Raw genomic sequence first — 21,685 nt, 5'->3', positions numbered from 1 at the left:
AAAAAAAACAAAAAACAAAAAAACAAAACCCTAATAAAGAATTTTAGGTGCGGCCTAGATGGGCATGGATGGAGTTAAAGAATGTGAGACTAGGCATTTGAAAAATGTACACGGAGAGGGAAGTGTATTTACTTGACAAATGTCTAGTACATGAAGATAAGAAAGTGATTTGATTGTTACTTTAGGATACAAAAATAAAAAATATATTTGGTTGTGGAAAATCATTGGCTTTATACTATCGTACAGGTTATATCAGATTTAATTAAAAGTAAAAAAAAAAACATATACATGCATGGTTAATGTTTTTTAGTAGAAAAAAAATTAAATCATGTAAAGGTTAACTTGATAGGTCAAAAAATAACATGAATAATTAATAAAAACATAGTTTGACTTAAAAATACATAGTTTGGCTTGAGTTATAACATCATAATAACCCAATATAATAAAAAATCAAAATAAATTATGAAATTCAATTCTTAATCAATTTAATATGAATAAAATAAAATAAAATACAAAAAAATGCCCTGGGTTACTTGCCAATCCCATGATCTGGGTTATAAGATCAAGATAATCTCATGGAAAGTAAATAAAAATAAATTATAAAGCTTAATTTCTAATCAACATAATATTGAAGAATGAAAATTAAAAAAAAATCAATTAAAAATAGAACACAAATAAAACAATTCAAGTCAACTCAGGTTATATCGCCAAACTCATATACCTCATCATGAGACCAAAATATCCTTATAGAAAGTAAACTGTAAAATGAGACTGAGATAACCCTATAAATATGAAACTTAATTCTTAATCAATTTATTATTAAATGATGAAATTAAAAAAAGTTCAGTATAAAAAAAGAATACAATAAAAGAAACTTGAATATACCCAGATTAACTTACAAAACTCACATAATGAGGTTACATATCCTTATAAAAAACAAATCATGAAGTTTAATCTCTAATCAATCAAATATTAAATGAAAAAAATAAATAAATAAATTGTCAATTCAAAAAAAAAAAAACTTGAGTGATCAATCGGGTTAATTAACTCATTAAATCCGTGATATGGATTATGAAATTAAAATGACCTTATAGAAAGCAAATCATAATAAATTATAAAACTCAATCTCTAATAATTCAAATGTTGAAAAATGATATTAGAAAATATTAAAACATATATTTATAAAAAAAAAAGCAAAATAGATTTTTTTTATATAAATAATGTTTTGTGAGGTGTTGCAATAAAGCACCACCTCGTTTTAATTTTTTAATTAATTTTTAGCTAATTTTTTTATTTTTATAGAAGAAGTACAGAGACAAAGATGCAATCAAATTAAAATATTTTTTTACAAATATCTCAATAAAAATTTCATAATTTTAATCACTGTCCTTACATTCAAATATAGATAATTGATTTTAATTAACTCAATTTCACCATTAGATCTGAAAACTAGAAAATGAAAAAAATGAAAAACCATTAAAAAAATAAGAAATATAAACGAGAGAAAAAATATGTCAACAAGACAAAACCCGATCAAATTATTTAACAAGATCAACATAAAATAAAAACTCATTGTAAGAAGCTCGTAGACATCTAATCGGAACAATTTTATTATCGGATTGGGAGATGTAAGAATTTGAAGTTCTAAATCTAAAAGATCTAATCACTGCCCAAACGCCGAAAACCGAGAGATTTTATGATGCTATATCCTATAAGTTAAAGCTTAGTATCATTAAGTAAGATGTCATAACATTAACTTATCACACATCATCAACTCTCATAAAATAAAACAACTATCACACATCATCAACTCTCATAAAATAAAACAACTCTCTTCTACTCTTTTTTTTTTACTTTTCTTCTCATATAGATCTAATCACTGCCCTCAATCCCTGCTTTCACAAATCTTTCTCCCTTCCTTCCCCGATCCTTAACCCTGCTAAATTGGACTCTGCGCTCCAGACCTCCTTGAGGCCAGCTAGAAAGCTTGAGGAGATAATTTGTATTATAATCATGACTTTGAATATCGTGCTTCCATCTTAATCAAACAAACCTAACAAAAATTATGATTCTTTTTTACAAGTGGTGGTGTCATGGGAACTTCTGGTACTTGGTATTAACAAATCCAGGACAGTGGCTGCATCTTTCTAAGGATGTCGGCTTGTCTTTCTTAATATCCTCGCTGGAGAAAATGATCGAATTGTGTTTTTTCTAGCTAGTACCCTATGGTCATACGACTCATACCTACTTTTGAACCACATTTGACTCTACCGAAACTTGGGCTCCGTTTGTTTGCAGGAAAGTGAATTTCTTTTGGAAAGTGAATTCCGGGGAAAGTGAATTCCTGGAAAGTGAATTCCGGGAAAGTATTTTCCGATGTTTGGTAGTGTTATGGAAAATGAACTGGAAAACACTTTCCAGTGTTTGGTTATGTCATGGAAAATGAGCTGGAAAATAACTTATTAATATTTTATTTTTTTTCAAGTTTATTAAAATAATGAGGAACAAATCTTACAAATTAAAAAGTTGAATGATAATGAAATTGAAAAAAATATATAATTTCATAAATTATCTCAAATAAAACAAATAATAATCAAAATAATAGGGATCAAATCTAAAAATTAAAAAAAAATGAAAAATGAAGAAATTAAAATAATAATAATCAACATTTCATAAATTATTTCAAATAAATAAGTAACAATCAAAAGAATGAGGATCAAATTTGATAAATAAAAAATTTCAATAAAAAAAATGATAAGAAAAAAGCAAATAGCAATTATAAAAATAAGGACCAAAGTTAATATAAAAATAAAATTTTAAGAGATGAAATCGAAAAATAAATATTCAAAACAAAATATATATAGTAATCAAAAGTTTGAGGATCAAATTTGATATAATCAGCAAATAATGACATTTATAAATTTTTCACAACTTCCGGAAAGTGTTTTCCCCTCAAATTTTTCAGGAAAACACTTTTCTGAAAACCAAGCCAAATTTTCCTTTTACTGGAAAGTGTTTTCCATTGACCAACTTTCCTACTAGCAAACAAACACAAGAAAGTTTGGAAAGTGCTTTCCCGGAAACCACTTTCCGGAAAACAAACACAGCTAAAAGGAAAACACTTTCCTGAAAACCAAGTTAATTTTTTTTTGACTAAAATTGACTGGAAAGTGTTTTCCGTTGACCGGAAAGTGTTTTCCGTTGACTAGAAAGTGTTTTCCGCTGACCGGAAATTGTTTTCCGTTGACCAACTTTCCTAATGACAAACAAACACAGGAAAGTTTGGAAAATTGTTTCCCAGAAACTACTTTCCAGGAAACAAACAAGGCCTTGGTTTGATTTGGCGATTGAAAGGGAGAGAGATCCACGAAAGCAATGACTGAGGAGAGTGAGAGTTGTTTTTTTTTTTTTAAAAAAAAAAAATTATTACCATAATGTTTTTAGATATACGAGAGAGAAGAAAAGAGAAAAAAGATGAAGAGAATTAATTGTTTTTAGTTCTATGAGAGTTGTTGTAAGAAAAAGATCATTTATTGCTGAGATATTGATAATATAGTTAAATTATAATTTAAATAAGCATTAAATCATTTCTTAAAATATATTTAACAATACAATAAATGATTAAAATAATCATATGTGAAATAAAATATTTGCTCTAATATAAAATTAAAATCTAATTTAGTTGAAAGCTATCATGATCTCAAATACACATTAATTTTTTGTTATCAATCTTCCATCTCCATCATTAAATTCAATTTATTTGAGAGCATGATCAATTTTCATTTATTTTTATTATATATATATATATTAATTATTAAATTAATTTTTAGATAATGATATCCATTTTCTTTCATAATGTTAAAAAAACTCATTTGGTAAAAAAAAAAAATATTCTTTTATACTTTTAATATAGTACTATTTGGAATTGACAGAGTCCAGGGCGTGTAAAAGCGTTTTTATGGCGAGCTTTGCATGGTGAGTACTACGCAGTAATGAGCAACGAGTTCATCGTGGGACGGCAATGGATTCTTCCTGTGGCCTTTATGCTGCTGCTGCTAGTCTGGAGTCTGTTCTGCATGTTTAAGACTTTTTTCTCTTTCAATTTGCTAGAGGAAGTCAAGAATGGCTGCTGAGAGTATTTTGCAATAAAACCTGAGGCAGGGAACGTATATAATATATACACAACTGGTTTTCTTTTCCATATGGTTTTTTTTAGTTCATCTAAAAAATTTGGGTAAATTCTTATTGACGAGCAACAAATACAAACACGTTTTTTCCCAATGTTTTTAAGGGAATAATTACAAGGAAAACCATTCAATCATGTCTCTCGCATAAAAATCATGATTAAATCATGATCGGTTCTATAATCAATATCCATACGTGTTTGTATCTTCTAAAGTGGATACATATATACATACGTACATTAGCTTCTGTGTTGATATGTTGTGTCTAATACACCATAAGATCGATGACATACCAATTAAAATATGCCATGTTGGTGCTAGTGATGACTTGGATCATTATATGATGACACGTCATTAAAGTAGCATTACCACTATGATTAAATATTAGTGAAAACCATTATTATCTTAGAATTGAATGCAGAGAAATACCTAACATTAAAAAATTTTCCTGAATATTTAAGTTAATATCGCTTACTTAAGGTAGTTCCTCTCTAATAGATGATAGTTAGACCCGAATATCTTTAATTATTTAATTAAAAAAATATGTTGTAACAATTAAAAAAATAACTGACTAAGATTTGTGATGAGAAGGGGAAAATTCAAACAAGGAAAGAAAAGGAAAGCATATTATTTAAAAAAGAAAAAACAGAAAAGAAAAGAACTTTGATATTTATACAGTACATGGAGAGGGAAATTACAGTGAAATAGTGAAGCCGACTCCACATGGCCATGACCATGAGAGTGTGTGCCAAATAATTTTATAAATACAATTCCTCCCTTCTGTCATTCATGTCTGAAACCATTTTAGCTAAAAAGACCTCCTTTCCTCTCTCTCAACAAACCAAGAGGAAGAAGAAGAAAAATAGAAAAAGAAAGCAAATATGTCTTCACCAAGCAAACGGAGGGAGATGGATTTGATGAAACTGTAAAAATATCTTTTTTTGACAGAGTTTCGTTCTTTATTTGATTGGGTTTTTTTGGTTTTTTCTTGATTTTTTATGGGTTTTGATTGACTAGGATGATGAGTGATTACAAAGTGGAAATGATCAATGATGGCATGCAAGAGTTTTATGTGGAATTCAATGGACCTAAAGAAAGTAAGTAATCAAAAATCTTCAGTACCCCCCCCCTCTTTTTTTTTTTCCTTTTTACTGTTTTCTTTCTTTGATTCTGCTCTTCTTCTTTCTTTAATGTTTTTCTTAGCGGGTTCTTTTCTGTTTTTCAGATGATTTTTTATATATTCTTGTTGACCCATTTAGATACTTTGGTTCATGGAATTGATCTTCAAGATTGCTGTCAATAAGAAGTTATATTTTCTTTTTTATGAATTGAACCTTTTATTTTTCTTTTGCCGGAGCTATTTTTCTTTGAAGTTGAATTTTAAGCAGATTTTTTTTACTACTGATGCATGAGAAGAAACTTGTTGTTTTGCTTTTACTGTGAAGTAGAATGAAAATTTAATGAATTGCATTGCTGTTTTTAGTTCTTATATTAGTTGCAGGTTTGTTGTTGATTTTCTTCAGTGAAGATAAAGCATAAGTTTCTTTGGGTTTTTTTTTAATTATGGATACAGTCAGATTATTATCTCTTCTTTTCTTTTTTGTTTGTGGGAACATGGCAGGTCTTTATCAAGGAGGTGTGTGGAAGATAAGAGTTGAATTACCAGATGCTTATCCTTACAAATCTCCATCAATTGGCTTTATCAACAAGATCTATCACCCAAATGTCGATGAAATGTGAGTTAGTGGATGCTAAAATTTGACTACTTAGCTTGTTTGAAGTTTGTGTTAGCTTATATGGGTTGCCAGATCACGTATTTTAATGGAAATGTGGGTTCTTTTTGAGTTTCAGGTCTGGTTCAGTGTGTTTGGATGTTATCAATCAAAATTGGAGCCCCATGTTTGGTAAACCTGCTCCATTGTTATTATTTATATACGGACAATTTATATGCTATGTGCTGATCTTGTAAATTTGTTTCATCCATCCTAGATTCTTCCTTCATTTCTTGTCATGTTAGACATTGACAATTTCCATTTTAATGAAAATTACAGATCTGGTAAACGTATTTGAAGTGTTTCTTCCTCAGCTTCTTTTGTATCCCAACGCATTAGATCCATTGAATGGAGAAGCTGCTGCTTTAATGATGCGTGATGGCACTGCTTATGATCAAAGAGTGAAAGGTAGCAAGTCCAAACATAGTTTGTGAACTTAAGTTTTACTTCTGCTTAGCTAGTCAAAACAGAGTTTAAGATACTTTATTTTACTGTTCTCTTATTTTTATCCTCAAATCTGTAGATTTTTCCACTCCAAAATGCATATAGAAATTCATGAATTTGGGGTTATGTTGCATGTTGAGGACAGCATTAACCGTGCTCATTTATGTCTCATTGGCCACTTTTGGGAGGTTTCAGTGCTTATTATTGAAAAAGGCTTCATAGTTTTAACCTTAAACTTGATAATCAATTTCAGTTCCAGTATATTAGCACTTAGTGTGTTAAGTTGATGGCTTTAGCTGCTTTTATCTAATTCCAGTATAATTAAATAATCATCGGTTTTTTATTTTGGATGTCCATCTTTGAAGTTGCACACTTGTCACTTGTTTGTTTCCATTTTTTATCTATAATATCTGATCAGCAACACCTGACACATTAAGATGTACGTTTACGGCCCTTTCTAAACATGACTGTGGGAGAGCTGGTGTCAGGCAATCATTTATCATCTCTTAACTAGATCCAAAAACCCAAAAAACAATTTTGTCATTTGTTGAACGATTCAGTAACTATGAAATGATAGCAATTACGTGAGGATGGTCTCAGTTTCCTACACAAGAATTTCGGATTTAAACAATTGGACCCCCATCAAGAATACATGGCTGCCCAAAGAGTAAGGATAGTTAATTGCTGGTTTGATCAGTCCTCTGGTTTCACAACGGCTACTAATTTGGTTTTGGAACTTGGAGATTATATAAGAAATTACAAGTTTGTGTGATTGGAATAAGAAATGAAGAGTTGTTACTGAATTGGGTTCACATAAAGTGGACTTTATGTTATGTGAAATATAAAAATCTGGAATAGGTTTGTGTCTTGTTGATGATGGATTGTCAAAAGTTAAACAAACCTAAGCTGGCAATAGTCATAGAGTGTACCTGTTGTGCATACGGACATCAACCTCAGTTTTTCTATGATTTGTATAATGTTAAAGATTGTCAATCCAGCATTTTATCAGCCCTTATAGTCTTGAACTTTACTTTGCATTTAACTCCTAAGCTGACCTCATTACATCGTTGACTATTCTCTCTTTCTTCATCTATCCGTCTTGTTTCTATATTATTTCTTGAAGTTATGCAAATGTTTTTTTATTTCCAGAATACTGTGAAAAATATGCGAAGCCAGAGGATATAGGGGCGAGACCAGAAGAAAAATCCAGTGATGAAGAACTGAGTGAAGATGATTACCACTCTGATGATGACGAAGTCGCTGGCAAAGCTGATCCTTGATTACATTTATTCATGTATTCTAATTGTCTGTTCTTGTACATGAAATTCAACTCTTTTAAAATGGAACTTTGAAACCCTCATCAAAACCGATCACCTACGGGAAAAATTCCTGCCCTTCTCTCTTTATTTGCCATGAATGTTTTGTAAATTATTTTACTGTGGATCAATGTTTCAGATCTTCGTTACTGTTGGGACTAAATCATGTTGCTTATCCTTCGCTTGTGCTTGCACCAATCGTTTTTTCGTGGTACTTGTCTGGTCTCCACTCATGGATGCCTTGTTTTAGACAATTTTTAATCTACAGTTCACACCATTTTGGGAGAGAGCTTGGCTACTGGTGAATGGAGGGTAACTCTCTATCTGCTTCTGATAAGCTCGGAGCACTTAGAAGCTTGAACCAAAATGATATCAGATTTTTGGAGAACCATACTTTAGGTTTCAGTTGCTATTGATTAACTTGTTTGTATCAAGTTATAAATGGAATGATACTTCAACTAATTCTATAAATTCTAAAATTAACAAATATATAAGCTTCTAACAATAATCATGCAAAAAAGATACAAGTACCTTTCTCTTTTTCAATAGGGAAGAGTTGACAAGTTATTAAACTCTATTGTTCATATAGATGGCCAATGATAAAGTAATATGAATTTCATGACAAGCTCTTAATTAGTGTTCTATAGAAAGATTTGAGAAATGCTATTTCACAAGGAAATATAAGAAAATTAAAGAAGGGAGAATATTGAAGAAAATATTTGTTATTGTTTTTATTAATTTATTTTCTTATACTGTTTGATTATTATCCGTTGTGTTTGAATCTAATTAATTTATAATTTTAATTTGAAACTCAATCTTTTTTATTTGTTTGCTTTTGAGCCTAAAACCAAAACTTTGATTTGATATTCTTCCTAACATTTCTTTCTCTCTCTCTATTGGATAAATGGGACAACTAGCATATAGATTTAAAAAAATACATGAATTAACACCACAACAAAAGATTTTGATGAAATAATATATTTTTAATTGTCATAATTTAGACTCGCTATATATATTAAATATTGTATATTTAAATTGCAATAATTTTTTAATATAGTGATTTATAATTGCGAAATTAATTATAGGCTGAGCACTTGAAGGCCTCGAGGCTTCTTCTCCTCCTCCTATCTATTGCATTTCCCCCAATAGTTGATGCATGGTTTTTGAGACGTTCCTTCTACCTCATCACTTTCTTGTAGGGCCTTTTGGTTCTCCTGCTGGCTTGAAGGGGAATGTTCATCGGTGGGGACTTGAGCTACTGCTGAAGTGACAGTGTGACTGTGACTAAATTTTTCTCTCTATTTTATTACCCAAGAAAATTAAAAAAAAAAAAAAAAAAGTGACTCCTTTAGAAAAGCCAGATATAGAGTAAATGTCTATGCCATGGAAAACGGACAGAATAGAGTTGTGTTCTTTGGCTAAAAAAAACATATGTTAAGTTTTCGTGTTTTTTAATCATGATATATTAAGTTTACATATTTTTTAAACATGATATGTAATAAATATTATTTTTTAAAAATGTAAAAAATTTAAAATATGTTATTTTATAAAAAAAAAATCAAATAATATTATTCTGCCAAATTTTTTTAATTACTGTCCTTTTTTTTTAAAAAAAAAAAAAAAGGCTTTTTCATCATTCCATCCATGATAACTAACCAAAAAAAAAAGAGCAGATGGTACAGTCTGTAAACAACTTCAGCGACACAACACTGTCAAGAACTGACACAAGAACCAGATTTAGAGCTGTTTTTTCCTTATGGTAGAAAAGAAGTACCAATTGCTCATCATTATTTTATCCAATGGATCAAACAAACGGTGGTGTCCTTTTCTGATTGGTTCATTAAAGCTTTCAGTTCAGCTCAGTTCAGTTCATTCCATGAGTTATGTCAGCTCACAAAGTTCCAGGTTGTACTACTGGTGCAGGAGAAAAGATTTACTCTTTTAGTTCTCCAACTGAAAAAAATTGGACAGCCCCTCCCTGCTCTTGCACTTAACATTTTACATTTCCAATATTGTATTTTATATTATATGCTCTTTTGTCGTCCTTTTTCAGGCTCCGATTGGAGAAGGAAAAAACCCATAAAAAAACTTGGACGCACAGTGGTAACATCAGCCTAGAATATCCAAGAATTTATGTATCTGTGTGCAATGGCTTGATTGACTGCTAAAATGTCATCTTCAACTTTTTTTGGTGATTGTTTTGAAGGAACAAGAATCATGGGCGTTGTGAATACTGATGCAATCCCTAAATGTTATTCAACATAGAGTATATAATTTCTTCTCTCTTTTTTTAACAGTAGAGATAGTGCTTGATCATTTTAGTTTGTGGAAACTATTTCTTTGATCAAATATTTTACACATATGAATAATCAAATGTTAATAAACTTGCTAACTCATCTAACCTAATGATTAAAAGATATATATGTATGTATGTATAACATATGAAAAGAATTTATTTATCCTTTTCATTACCTGTAGGCCTGTGTTGGAGGGATTTGATATTATTATTAAAATAGATATAACGGGTTAATCTTGGAATCTTTAAACTTGATTTTTTATTTAACTTGAATTTAAAATTAAATTATTTAAGAGTTGTTTTAATATAATTTGAATTATTTTAACTAATTCAAAGACAATCCATCCAATGATTAAATCTATCCTTATAAAAAAGTTCAACATGTTTTTTTTTTTTAAGAGCAAACGCATAAATTTACTATTATAATCAGCGGTGATTAGCAATTAAAGTACAGTGATTTTCCCACCTAGATGTTTCATGATGTTTGGGTAATAGCCAAAAGGTAAGGCAGTTCTTTTTTTTTTCTAAATCATATGCTGTCGTGCAAGGCAGAAAAAATGTCTTTCCTTGCACATCAAATAATTGAAATTTCCCTAAACATTTGACAAACTTTGTTCTGTGTAATTTAGACGTGGCATACAGTAATGATTGATCACATGAAATGATTAGAGTGTGATGGGTTACTCAGCTAAAGAACTTCAGGGAAATGGAGAATAATTCACTTGGGAAGTGTGAAAGGGGAAAGGGGTTGCATAGAAAAGAAGGGAAAATTGGGAAGCGACAACCCTGTGCTCCGTCACTGTCCTTTTACTTTATACCTTCACCAATATGCATAGAAAAGAAGGTTTAGCAAGCATGGGCGGAGAAGCATCTATCGCTTGTTCTAGCTTACGTGTGATTTGAATGTATACTGTGTATCTTCATCAAGACGCAAGAGGTTATAAAGTGAAACAACGAAAGATGAGAAAGAGAAAAAAAGATACAATTTAACCTGGCGAGAGATCTTGTCACAAGTTTCCGGCTTTGCACCAGCATGTTTCCATGGCAATGTTGTTACGTCCCAGCTGACAAACTTGGGTGGATCACTAGTTAGACAGTTTCCAAATATTTCAACACTGAAAGTAGAATACTTCTAATCCAGCAATGTCCTGTTTGTTCAGCTGATCTATAACATTGTGAACCAACAGGTTGTTCATATCTTATTAAGTATTAATTAAATCTCTGTCCTTGAGCTCTGATTGTAATGGAGTTATACAACCACGAAGCAACCGTAAAGTTCATGTATGAAAGAAATAAGGAGAGCATGGGAAGCTGCAAGCCAAGCCAACACAAGGCCAAAAAATGCACAACGAAAAGAAAGCCCACACATTTGTTTATATATACAAGAAATTAAGACAAAAAATTGAGAAAATGAAGGGCATCTTTATCAGAGTTAAAAAATGGCATAAAGAGTTCCTCTAAAATGTTTATAACAGTTTTATTTGAGAATTTTGTATAAGTCTAACGTAAGTTTTGCTTACAAGGAATATGCTCTATGATGAATTCTGAATTTGAACATTGGCTTGAAGCCTGGTGAGTTTGCTTAGAGTTTCACGAGCAGATACAGTGTCTGGATGGTCATCTCCACAGATTGAAGTTCGTATAAAAATAGCCTTTCTTATTAGATCATCTCCGATATCAAACTGTCCACCTCTCAGCAATAACTTGGCTCTAGTTTCCAGCACAGTGGCTCTTGATAGAGCCAGCTCCTGCCAAAGGTATGGATTCAACTGAGCATTAGTCTGGATGGGTCTCCAGCATAGTGATTTGTCCATCCATTTCTCAACTGGAGTAACAAAAGCTTGATCTGCTGCTTCTAAAGCATTAGTACATAGACGCAGGAGTTCCAGAGCAGCACTGCATCTAGAGAACGTAATGAATGTCCGAATGGCAAGAGGCAAAACGACTTGTTTGACTAAGTACAGCAACTCTGACACCTTGAGCTCAACAGCTTTAGGGTCAGTACCAAATCCAAATAGCAAGAAGCATGCTGCCCATATGTGTTCTGAATGATGGGATACGGACCCACGACTAATGACAGCATGCACCATGGCTTGTGCAACCCCAGCGACTCCTCTCTTGCGAGCATAAAGCTTGATGAGCTCATTGACATGGACATAGCCTTGCTTGGTACTACTTCGTGCAATATTAAATCTCAGCAGCATGGAAGACGCTTCTGCTTCTGATCTTTTGGTGTATGATGAAGAGAGGCCACAACTCAAAGAAGACAACAATTTTCTCCATAAGTGTGTTCCCTTGTGCTTCTCGGGAATTTTTTGTGCAGCTAGGGCTAATAGGGAAACTGGAATTGCAGCTGGTGCAAACCAAGCACTGGCCTGGACCATCCTTGTCGCCAGGCTCCTAGGCCCATCCGCATGATCAAATATAGAAAAACATACCTCGAAGAGTTGCAGAAGGAAAGTGTTTTTCCTCATTGAATGAGCTTCTCTACCACTCCACGACATCTCTCTCAAGGGCATTCTATTTATGGTGTCCAACAGCCTACTTGGATTAATTGGAAGCTCAGATAAAATGGCTCCAACGATTGCGAGGCCCAAAATTAACCTACCTACTTTCTCCTCAATAACCCTGAGAGCATCAATTTCTGCAATAGAATAATCCTTATCACTTCCCTGCATTAAACACATTGCCTCAACTGCAGACAAATAAGAGAGTTTCAAAGGTTCCAAATTCATCACACGTGGTAGCCTTGTGGATATTATGATGTGGGTCTCTCCACCAAAACGGGGAAGAAGATCCATCACAATTTTGTGATCCCACCAATCCTTCTCGCTTTCCAAGTTATCAATCACAACCAAAAATGGTATGTTTCTCAGAAGCTCCTTGCGAACTTTAGAAATAGCTTCCTCTTCTTGCTCTTCAAAACTTCTAATCCTGCTTTTCCCTGAGTAATTCTCAACCCCAATATCAACATCTAAAAATGACCTGAGGTTCAGATAATTTTGCCTGATATACCTGCTTTCTCCTCCAATCCACAGAACCATCTTGTACCTCTGGTGATATCTGTATGCGAACTCCAGAAGAAGTTCTGTCTTGCCGATTCCCGATTCCCCCGAGACACAAGCAATTCCTTTTCCATATAAAATCTTTGTTGATCTTTTTCTCTTTCCATATCGCCCACTGCTTTTGGGTTTTACTAGGTGCTGCCTTCGAGAGAAATCACCACTTTGCATCTCTATCTCCCTTTCTGACTCCTTCCATACAACTGGTTCTTTACCCTTCTCGCTGCTATTGTCCCATTGCTGCTCTCGTCGTTTTTCCTCCACTGAACTGCTCTTATTCCGTCCGACTGTCAAATTCTTTCTCCTGGGTCTAGCCTTCAGTTCAAAGTAATCTCTTTCAGAATTGCCACTAACATCGCCAAAAAGTATAAATTCTAGCTCAGACAATTCTTTCTTCCTGCCAACAAAGTTCTCATTTCGAGGGAAAGGGAACTCTTCCTTTTCCACCATCTCTCTCCACTTTGTCAACCTTTCCACAACACTTCTCCTTCCTAATCTCAAAGCCAGGAGCGTGACAGCTCTCAATATGCAATCTCTCCAGTTACCCTCCTGAGCTTCCAGTTTCCACTCATCAACCCGAGAGATGCCATTAACAGCTTCCTTCCACTCATTCTCCAAACCACCATACAAATGCCATAGCTCGCCCCCATGTTTTTCCCACAACTCCCCCCTCTTCTCAATGATATCCCTGACAAGGCAATCATCTGGACTCAGATCAAAGAATACCGGGACCAAATTCTTTTTGCTTTCAAAATATTGCAGCTCCTCAATAGCATATGGGTTTCTGAAGGACTTCTTTGTTAATATTACAATGCCAAAAGAAGAAACGTCCATCGCCCTGTCAACAATTCCATTTTTGCGAGAGTTTCTACATCGAGCTCTGTCAGATACAAAACAACTCATCCCTTGAACCTCCAACTCAGCACGGAGCCAATTAGCAAACCTCATCAAAGAAGGTTTACGACCATGCAAACCTATGAAAACATCACAACTCCTGAGTTTACAAGAGGAAACTGAAACTGGAGTATATGACATCCCATGGCTTCTCCCATGCTTTCTTGGCTTTTCTCTAAACCCTGAATAACCTCTATCATGGGCATAATTGTAAATACATAGAGTGCTACTAGAAATGCCAGTTGAAGATGATATACGATTGAACTTCTGAAAATCATTTGCAATGCCAGAAACTGGATCTCTTGTCATATCTGCCAAGGCATCTCTGGTATTTGCTAGAGATTCAGGATCTGGAATTCCTGAACTAGAGCTAAGGGGATCGCCACTAAGATGAGTGCTGTCATATTGAGCATCCGAACGTGTTGATTCCGATACTTGACATGTTGGTGATCTTGGAGAGAAGAAGGGTGACTGATTCGCTGAAAAGAATGCTGACGACGAGGATGAAATCCTTGACGTAGTCACCGGTAACAACCCGAATCTAGAGCTGTCCTCACGGAGATCCATCCTGACAAAATCTCCTGACTCCAAGGGCATTAATTCCCATGCATGCTCACTAAATATGCCATCATGAAATGGATAGGATAGCTTTAATAAGTAAAAAACTCCCAAGAAATGGAATAAAGACATCTGAATAATAGTACGAAAGTGAATGCTCTATTACCAGTATCAGTTTTAAAAGCTAATAAAAATGCAAGATTACACCTGAGCATACATTAGTAGCAGACAATAAAAGACAATTTAATACATAAACTTGCTACAACTCATAGTGCGAAATCAGGTAGCTTCTCAAAGACAACAAACTACATGACAGAACCCAAAATTTTCTTTCAATGGGAACATCCGAGCCCTAAAATTAAATAACTAAGAGGACAAGGGAAAACAGAATAATCTTTCTGATGGGGAAATATAAATGCAGCATGTCATCTGCAACAGGAAATGGTCATAAACAGAAAATCCAGTGACTTGAAAAGAAAAAACTCAGAAATACCAGCAAAGAATGACAAATTTGGAAATTCAGCAGCTAAAAGGTAGTTTATAAAATAGAAACAGAGGTAAAAACATAGTATCAGAACTGGAATTTTCAGCAGCTAAAAACGCAAAACTAGTAATGCCAAAGAAAATTTAGAAAATTTAGGACTCTAAAGATCTTTCTGTAGCAATCCAACCATAACATACACTTAAACCAAACAAACCCGGTTCCTTAAATGGAACCTTAAAAAAATCCATAGAAGTCACATGTACAGCTTCAACTTCAGGGCATTCTAGATCTCATTAGCCATTCAGAGATTTAAAAGGGACTCCATCATTCAAAGAAAACACCCGTTTTATGATTTGACTAAAATAAGATAACATTTTAAGATAATTGAGATCGAAGAACTTACTTGGCTTCAAATCTACAACTTCGTCTCAAAGATTCAATCTTTTTTCAAAACCAATCGGACCCAGTTTACCAAATCCAATGCCAAGCTCAAAAGAATTCAAAATTCGAGGAACCCAGACAGAAGGTCTCGTTGAGTTATAATCAGTACAATGAACTTAACCACCAACCTGCATAAGAGATAGTGACTTAGCATGCTTCGATCACTACATGTGAAAAAAAAAAAAAAAAAAAAACTGATGGTTATTCAATCACAAAGATAGATCAAGTTTTGACAATGAAAGATGGAGGAACAAAGAGAAACCAGACAGCTTCTGATAGTGCCACTCTCTTTCTCCGTATCTCAAAGTAGACTCGAAAGGAGGGGCTTTTTTTGTTTTATAACCATTCAGGAGATAGATTTCATGCTGATAGAGACTTTCATTTTGGAAAACAATAAGGCTGGACTAGACAAAGTTAAAAAAAGATTCCTAGTTAAAAACCAAAATCAAAATTCAGTTACCTTTTCAATGAAAATATAACAACTAACAACAACACCTTCAAGAACAACAAAAGCCTCACTCTTCCTTTTGCATTTGCACAACTCAAAAGACTCTCTTTTTAGTTTTTCCCTCTCAAAGATTTCTTCTCTAAAAAGGGCCTTGATATGTGTGAGTGAGGGGAAATGGGGTGCAATGAACAGAATCACTGGTGAAGAAGGAAGATGGGTCCCAAGTAAAGAGATCTGAAGAGGTCACCGTTGTGTAGGCTCCACATTAGACACCGAGAGAGACAGGGAGACCCTCTCTCTTTTTATAGCGGTCAAATTTCAGATTATCCACCGTGCTTTCGCATTGGTTTTTTCAGTGTTTTTTTGTGGGTTGTTGTTTTAGGTGTTAAACCTTAAACTTGATGGTCTCTCTTAACTTGTTACAGCATTGCCTATGATAATAGAGATGGAGTTTCGCCAATTATTTGGTAGCAAATCGGTACCAACTTATGACTTAGGGCATTGTTATTAAGGTTTTAAGAAAATATATATTTTTAGTTAAAATTTTAAAAATATATATATATTTTATTAAAATTTTCGTAAAATATATTTTTTCATATAAAATAAATAAAGTATCTTTCCATAAATTATCTTTACAGTGTGCCAAGGCAAATTGAGATATTTCAAGCAAGCTAAAAAAATCAAAATGCAAATTCTACCGTAAAAAAAAACAGGTCATCGGAATCTCATCAGTTAAATGGACCTTCACTATTCTATTTTATCTTTGCGATGAATTTCACTTGACTTTTTCTTTTGTTTCTATGGCAACTGCTTCTTTCAACAAAATCAGGCTAAAAATAGCTTTTCGTGCCAAAAAGCATGGATCCAAAAAGTACAAACCGTACTCAATTTTAGCAAAAAAAAAAAATTTCAAAATTTGTCCAAAAGGGTTTGACCTCAGCACCAAACGGAGTTTAAAAGTCAGTGACCTTCCATGGGGGGAAATTGACTCCTTTTGCCAAGAAGAGGCTTAAAGAGGATAGTTACCCTACCACCATCTTTCCACTCCATTCTTCCTTCGAGACAACCTTGATCTACTTTTTTACTCAACTTTTATCAACCTAATTTAGTATCTCGCACATTTTAAGTATCATTTAGGCCTTCTTGAATGTTTTGTTCACTGTCCCACGTTATGAAAAGGGAAAAAAAAACTATCGATTGAGGCTATAGTTAGAAAATTCGAGGGCAGATTCTGCGGTATCCCAATTAGCATTATGAGTCTTGGTAGGTGAGAGGTGAGTTGGGAAGCATAAATTGGCTTCTTGCTACCTGGACAACAATGGTGATGGGCATGAAAGGCATCGAGTTTGCTCTCTTCCAAAAACCATTGATGCATTAAGATAACATCCTCTCCTCCATCTACCGAAGGATTTCCAAGTTGACTTCAATGATATTTGGCCTTTTTCCATGCCAGTCCAAAACACTCTTTTGATGCTACTTGGGAGCACATGCGTACATGTGAGGCCACTGGGGATCGAGGGCTAAGATCTTTTCACTCGCGAACTTCTGCATCGAATCAATGGCCTGGATGCCAACACGTGTAATCACCAAGACAGATAGGGCAGAGGGTGTTAATGGAGTTTTGAAGTTTGAACTGGAGTTGAATTATCTCCACACACCTGCCCCCCTCCCCCTAAATATTGCCCCCACAACTTGTGGACAACTTAAGAGTACAAGCATGTGAAGGATAAACAGACACAAGCCTTTCTTTTCTTTTCTCCTAGTGTGTCGTAGCAGCTTATAGGACAGAAGTTTAATAATGTGAGAGAACAATTATTTGGTTACCTTGCTCATTTCTTAGATATTATTTTTTTTTTTTTTATGTTTGAAAGTGTTGTTGTGATTATTTTTTGAAATATTTTTTATTTAAAAATATATTAAAATAATATTTTTAATATCAGCATATCAAAATAATCATAAAATATTAAAAATATATTAATTTTTTAAAAAATTAATTTTTAAATTTTTAAAAATACTTTTAAATCGTGGTCCGTTAGCAATCTATGCGGGCCACGGCGGAGAAAATTGCCACCATCCTAAGTTGGAGCCATCAAGTCCATAACACTGATTGATAGTTGTCTTCTTTTGAGTGGCATGTCCGAACCAACTAGACAGTAGTGCAAAATGACTTGGGCAAATTTGGACTTGAGAGAACTGGGTTCGTACATGTTGGCTTGCAAGCTGACAAAAAGTCCTTGTAGCTTTCTGCTGATGTAACCTCAGAGATTGCATTTTGCTGTCTTATGTGGTGCCTCAAAATCCCAGAATGCGAGATGTGTTGTCTCGACAAAAACCAAGCATACCCCATGAACCCAACTGGAAAGCGGTGGTGCTCGAAGGAGTGCTGCCGCCGCTGCTGCACAGTCTTCGTTGCTCATAATTAGGCCCATAACCAGGAAGCTGCCTGAATTGTTTTCAATGTAACCTTGAACACTAAACAAGACCCGCGTGGCTAAGCTGAATAAACAAATCCATTGATGCACATGCACTAAAAGGGCTCCTTTGCCTTAGTTTAATCGCAGCTTTTGACGTTTATACATAACATGAAGCTACCGCGAATGCTTTATCGATGAATTTGATCGAAGCCTCGTGGCGAAGGACCACTCAAGCATGAACAAAAGTTAGCGATACCTGACTGGTCAGATTTTCTGCAATTGTCTTGGAGTTTTTTTTTTTCAATATCATAGGTGAAAAAAATATATTTGATAAACTAGTACAGTTAAAAACATTTTTAAATTTTTTTATTTTAATCAATTGAAAAAAATAAATAATTATAGTAAACAGATACAATTTTAAAATAAAATAAAAAAAACAATAACCACAGTATCTTGAAAAATAACTTTTTTTTCAAGAGCAAAAAAACGTTGATATATGAAAAGTAGCCATTGAAGAGAATTAAAAAATAATGATTAAATTGAAAAGATAGCATATAAAAAATCAGAATTGAATGATAAAAATTAAAAATAGACAACTTTTATAAAAAAAATTAAGAATAAAAATAAAAAAATAGGGACCGAAGTTGAAATATCAACAATAAAAAAAATCAACCTATAATTTTCAAGGGAACATAAAGAAAAAAAAAAGCATCATTAGTGATAAATCATCTCACCACTGTTGACACGCGTCGTATTAACATGAAAATGACATGGTGGTGCATTCAATGACATAATAGCAAAGAAATTCTAGCCACCAAGAGACACTACAAGTGCTAAGCTAAGTGCGTGGATGCCTCCCGCATGGTGGCACCTACATCACCTTCGATGAATTTGGAAATAATAGGGAAACAAAAATAAAAACCAAATTGTCCTATACTTGGCTTGAGTTTTTATATTTAAAAGGTAAACTTGTAATATAACTATATTTTGTAAAAAATAAAAAGATATAAATATCCATGCATGCTAGTTTTAAAAATCTTAATTAAGAGGATAATTAGATCAATTTATTATGCTCTAAAATTTGAAAAAAAATAATATATCTACCTTTATCAATTTTTTAATAACTAATTGACGGCATGAAAGTAACATGATACCTCAAAAACAAGAAGGTATTTAATTTTAAGTGTTGATGAGCAACAACATTATTATATTATCATTATATTATTGAGATGAATAGTAAACTATATCTATTAGCATAAAAAAAAAAAAAAATCTTCCGTTTTAATTGTTTTGTTACAAGAAATAGCAAAGCTTTTGTCTCTTAGGGCAGCACTATTCTAATACAATAATTACTGATCCATCATGAAAGAAATAGTATGTTCGGGTGAGAAGAACTCAGTAAAAAACATATCCTGAACAGAACTGCAACAAGGATCCCCCAAAAGAAACACCTTAAACATCACAAAAACATATAATTTAAAGTGATTTGATTTATTTACCACGATGAACGAGGAAAAAAGGTGTTGGAGATTCCAAGCACTGAGCTGTCAATGCATTTGAAAACCAGGGCGGCTTGCCTGCGAAAGGGCCATTTAGCAACCGGTGATTGGTGTAAAAGTAGCTTTATGTTGACTATTCTAGACCCCTAAAGAAATTGAATTGAATCGAATTGAATCTTCAGTCACCCCCCCTATCTCTAGCTAGAAATTGACTGTGTCCCCGATTGGTTGCTAGGTAGGTGGTCGTTGTGATTATTAAAGTGCATCTTGATCTTGATGTTCTTGAGGGTTTTTCTCTCGTGATTTTAATATGAAATGGTCAAAATCATCATAAAAAAATAATAATTTAATATATTTTTAATTAAAAAACAATTATATGCACAGAAATGCATTACATTTTCACTGCACGAGAAAGTTAGAGGAAGTGGCTGGCTAAACGCCCGAATATGGAGCATATGATCCTATGTGAATATGGATGATGGCTTCCCGTGTTTTTTCGAGCATATAAAAAGAGGCACACGTTTATGGTTTAACATTTGAAGGTTTTTTTTACATTGCGTTTTTAAAAATATATTTTTTAAAAAATAATTTTTTTTATTATCGTGTTAAATTAATATATTTTTATATTTTCAAATTAATTTGATGTTAAAAAAATAAAAAATAAAAAAATATTATTTAAATTTATTTTAAAATAAAAAATACTTTAAAAAATAGTCATAATCCCATTCTCCAACTTTCTATTAATTCTATGTCCTAGTTGAGGTTGAAGAGTCGGGCAACATTTGAAATCCGGAGACGTTGATTCTCAATGCAATCCATTTCAAATCCAAGACATGAATTTGATATATAGAAAACAAGAATTTTAGTTGAAACCTGAGCCCATCAATAACCCAAACAAGAAAGTCTTAGCCCATTAGCCCGACATTTCTCTGATGAACCATTAGCCCATCTTTATTATGGGCTCAATTACCAGTTCCATTCCATCTCAACAGAGGTCAAAATTACTGGATAAATATATTCCTCCAGAGAGAGAGAGAGAGGGAGCGTGAATGGATGGAGCTCTTCTTCTCAACCCAGATTTATGTGCTAAATCTTAAGACCGCCTTTTAAAACGGTGATAATATTAAAAAAGTATTTAAATATTTTTTTTTTAAAAAAATAATAATTTATTTTAAATTAATATATTTTTAATGTTTTTAAATTATTTTGATACGCTAATGTTAAAAATAATTTTTTTAAAATAAAAAATATCATTTTAATGTATTTCAACATAAATTTTTTTTTTTTAAAAAAAAACCATAAATATATTTTCAAACATATACTTTAAATGTAATTATTTATATGAAAAATAAACTTTGTGGAGTAAAATATTTAAGAACACGCCTCCTGTATAAAAAAGAAAGAGGCTGGATTTTTTTTTTGCAGTCTAAAATTTGATTCTTGGAATTCTAATTATTTTTAATCAATAAAATTTTTTTATTTTATTAAATTAAACATTAACTTAAAGTTAAAGTTGAAATTATTTTTTTAAAATCTCCAAAACTTATATCAACTTACTTTTATTTATATTTATAATTATATAGTTTTCTTTTGAAATTTTGTTTTTCTTGTTATGTTAGCATGTATTAAATAGTTTCAGTGTATTCTTTGTTTGGAAATGAAAAAAAAAAAAAAAAGTAATTTCCTTCTGGTGGAATGATTGCTTTTTGTTTGGAGGTATGCTGTAATTAGGTTAATATGCATGTGTAAAAATAAATTTTACTAAAGACAAAAAAAGGAATGAGGTATAAAAAAAACAATAGTGTAAAAAACTTTGGAATGGCATCAACAGAGCTTAAACCCGTGCAATCCTTGGGAAACAACTTTCAGCGCC

At 32.8% G+C, this 21,685-nt stretch overlaps 2 protein-coding genes across 2 annotated transcripts; one reads left to right on the top strand and one right to left on the bottom strand.

The window, feature by feature from the left end:
• The first annotated feature begins 4,917 nt into the window (after window positions 1–4,917).
• LOC118028450 (ubiquitin-conjugating enzyme E2 5) lies at window positions 4,918–7,896 on the top strand. Its single transcript, XM_035032022.2, has 6 exons — window positions 4,918–5,109; window positions 5,202–5,281; window positions 5,806–5,920; window positions 6,036–6,088; window positions 6,236–6,364; window positions 7,550–7,896. Exons 1-6 carry the CDS (start codon window positions 5,066–5,068, stop codon window positions 7,678–7,680), a joined length of 552 nt encoding a protein of 183 aa, XP_034887913.1. The 5' UTR covers window positions 4,918–5,065; the 3' UTR covers window positions 7,681–7,896.
• Window positions 7,897–11,414: 3,518 nt separating this feature from the next.
• LOC118028451 (uncharacterized) lies at window positions 11,415–16,301 on the bottom strand. The gene is made up of 3 exons (XM_035032024.2): window positions 15,912–16,301; window positions 15,414–15,579; window positions 11,415–14,584 (listed from the first exon to the last, which is right to left on the bottom strand). Exon 3 carries the CDS (start codon window positions 14,563–14,565, stop codon window positions 11,545–11,547), a length of 3,021 nt encoding a protein of 1,006 aa, XP_034887915.1. The 5' UTR covers window positions 14,566–14,584; window positions 15,414–15,579; window positions 15,912–16,301; the 3' UTR covers window positions 11,415–11,544.
• Between the last annotated feature and the right edge of the window lie 5,384 nt (window positions 16,302–21,685).

Source organism: Populus alba, chromosome 3, assembly GCF_005239225.2.
Source record: "Populus alba chromosome 3, ASM523922v2, whole genome shotgun sequence".
Lineage (NCBI taxonomy): Eukaryota > Viridiplantae > Streptophyta > Magnoliopsida > Malpighiales > Salicaceae > Populus > Populus alba.
The sequence above is the reverse complement of the archived record's forward strand: the minus strand, read 5'-3'. Positions and strand labels throughout refer to the sequence as shown.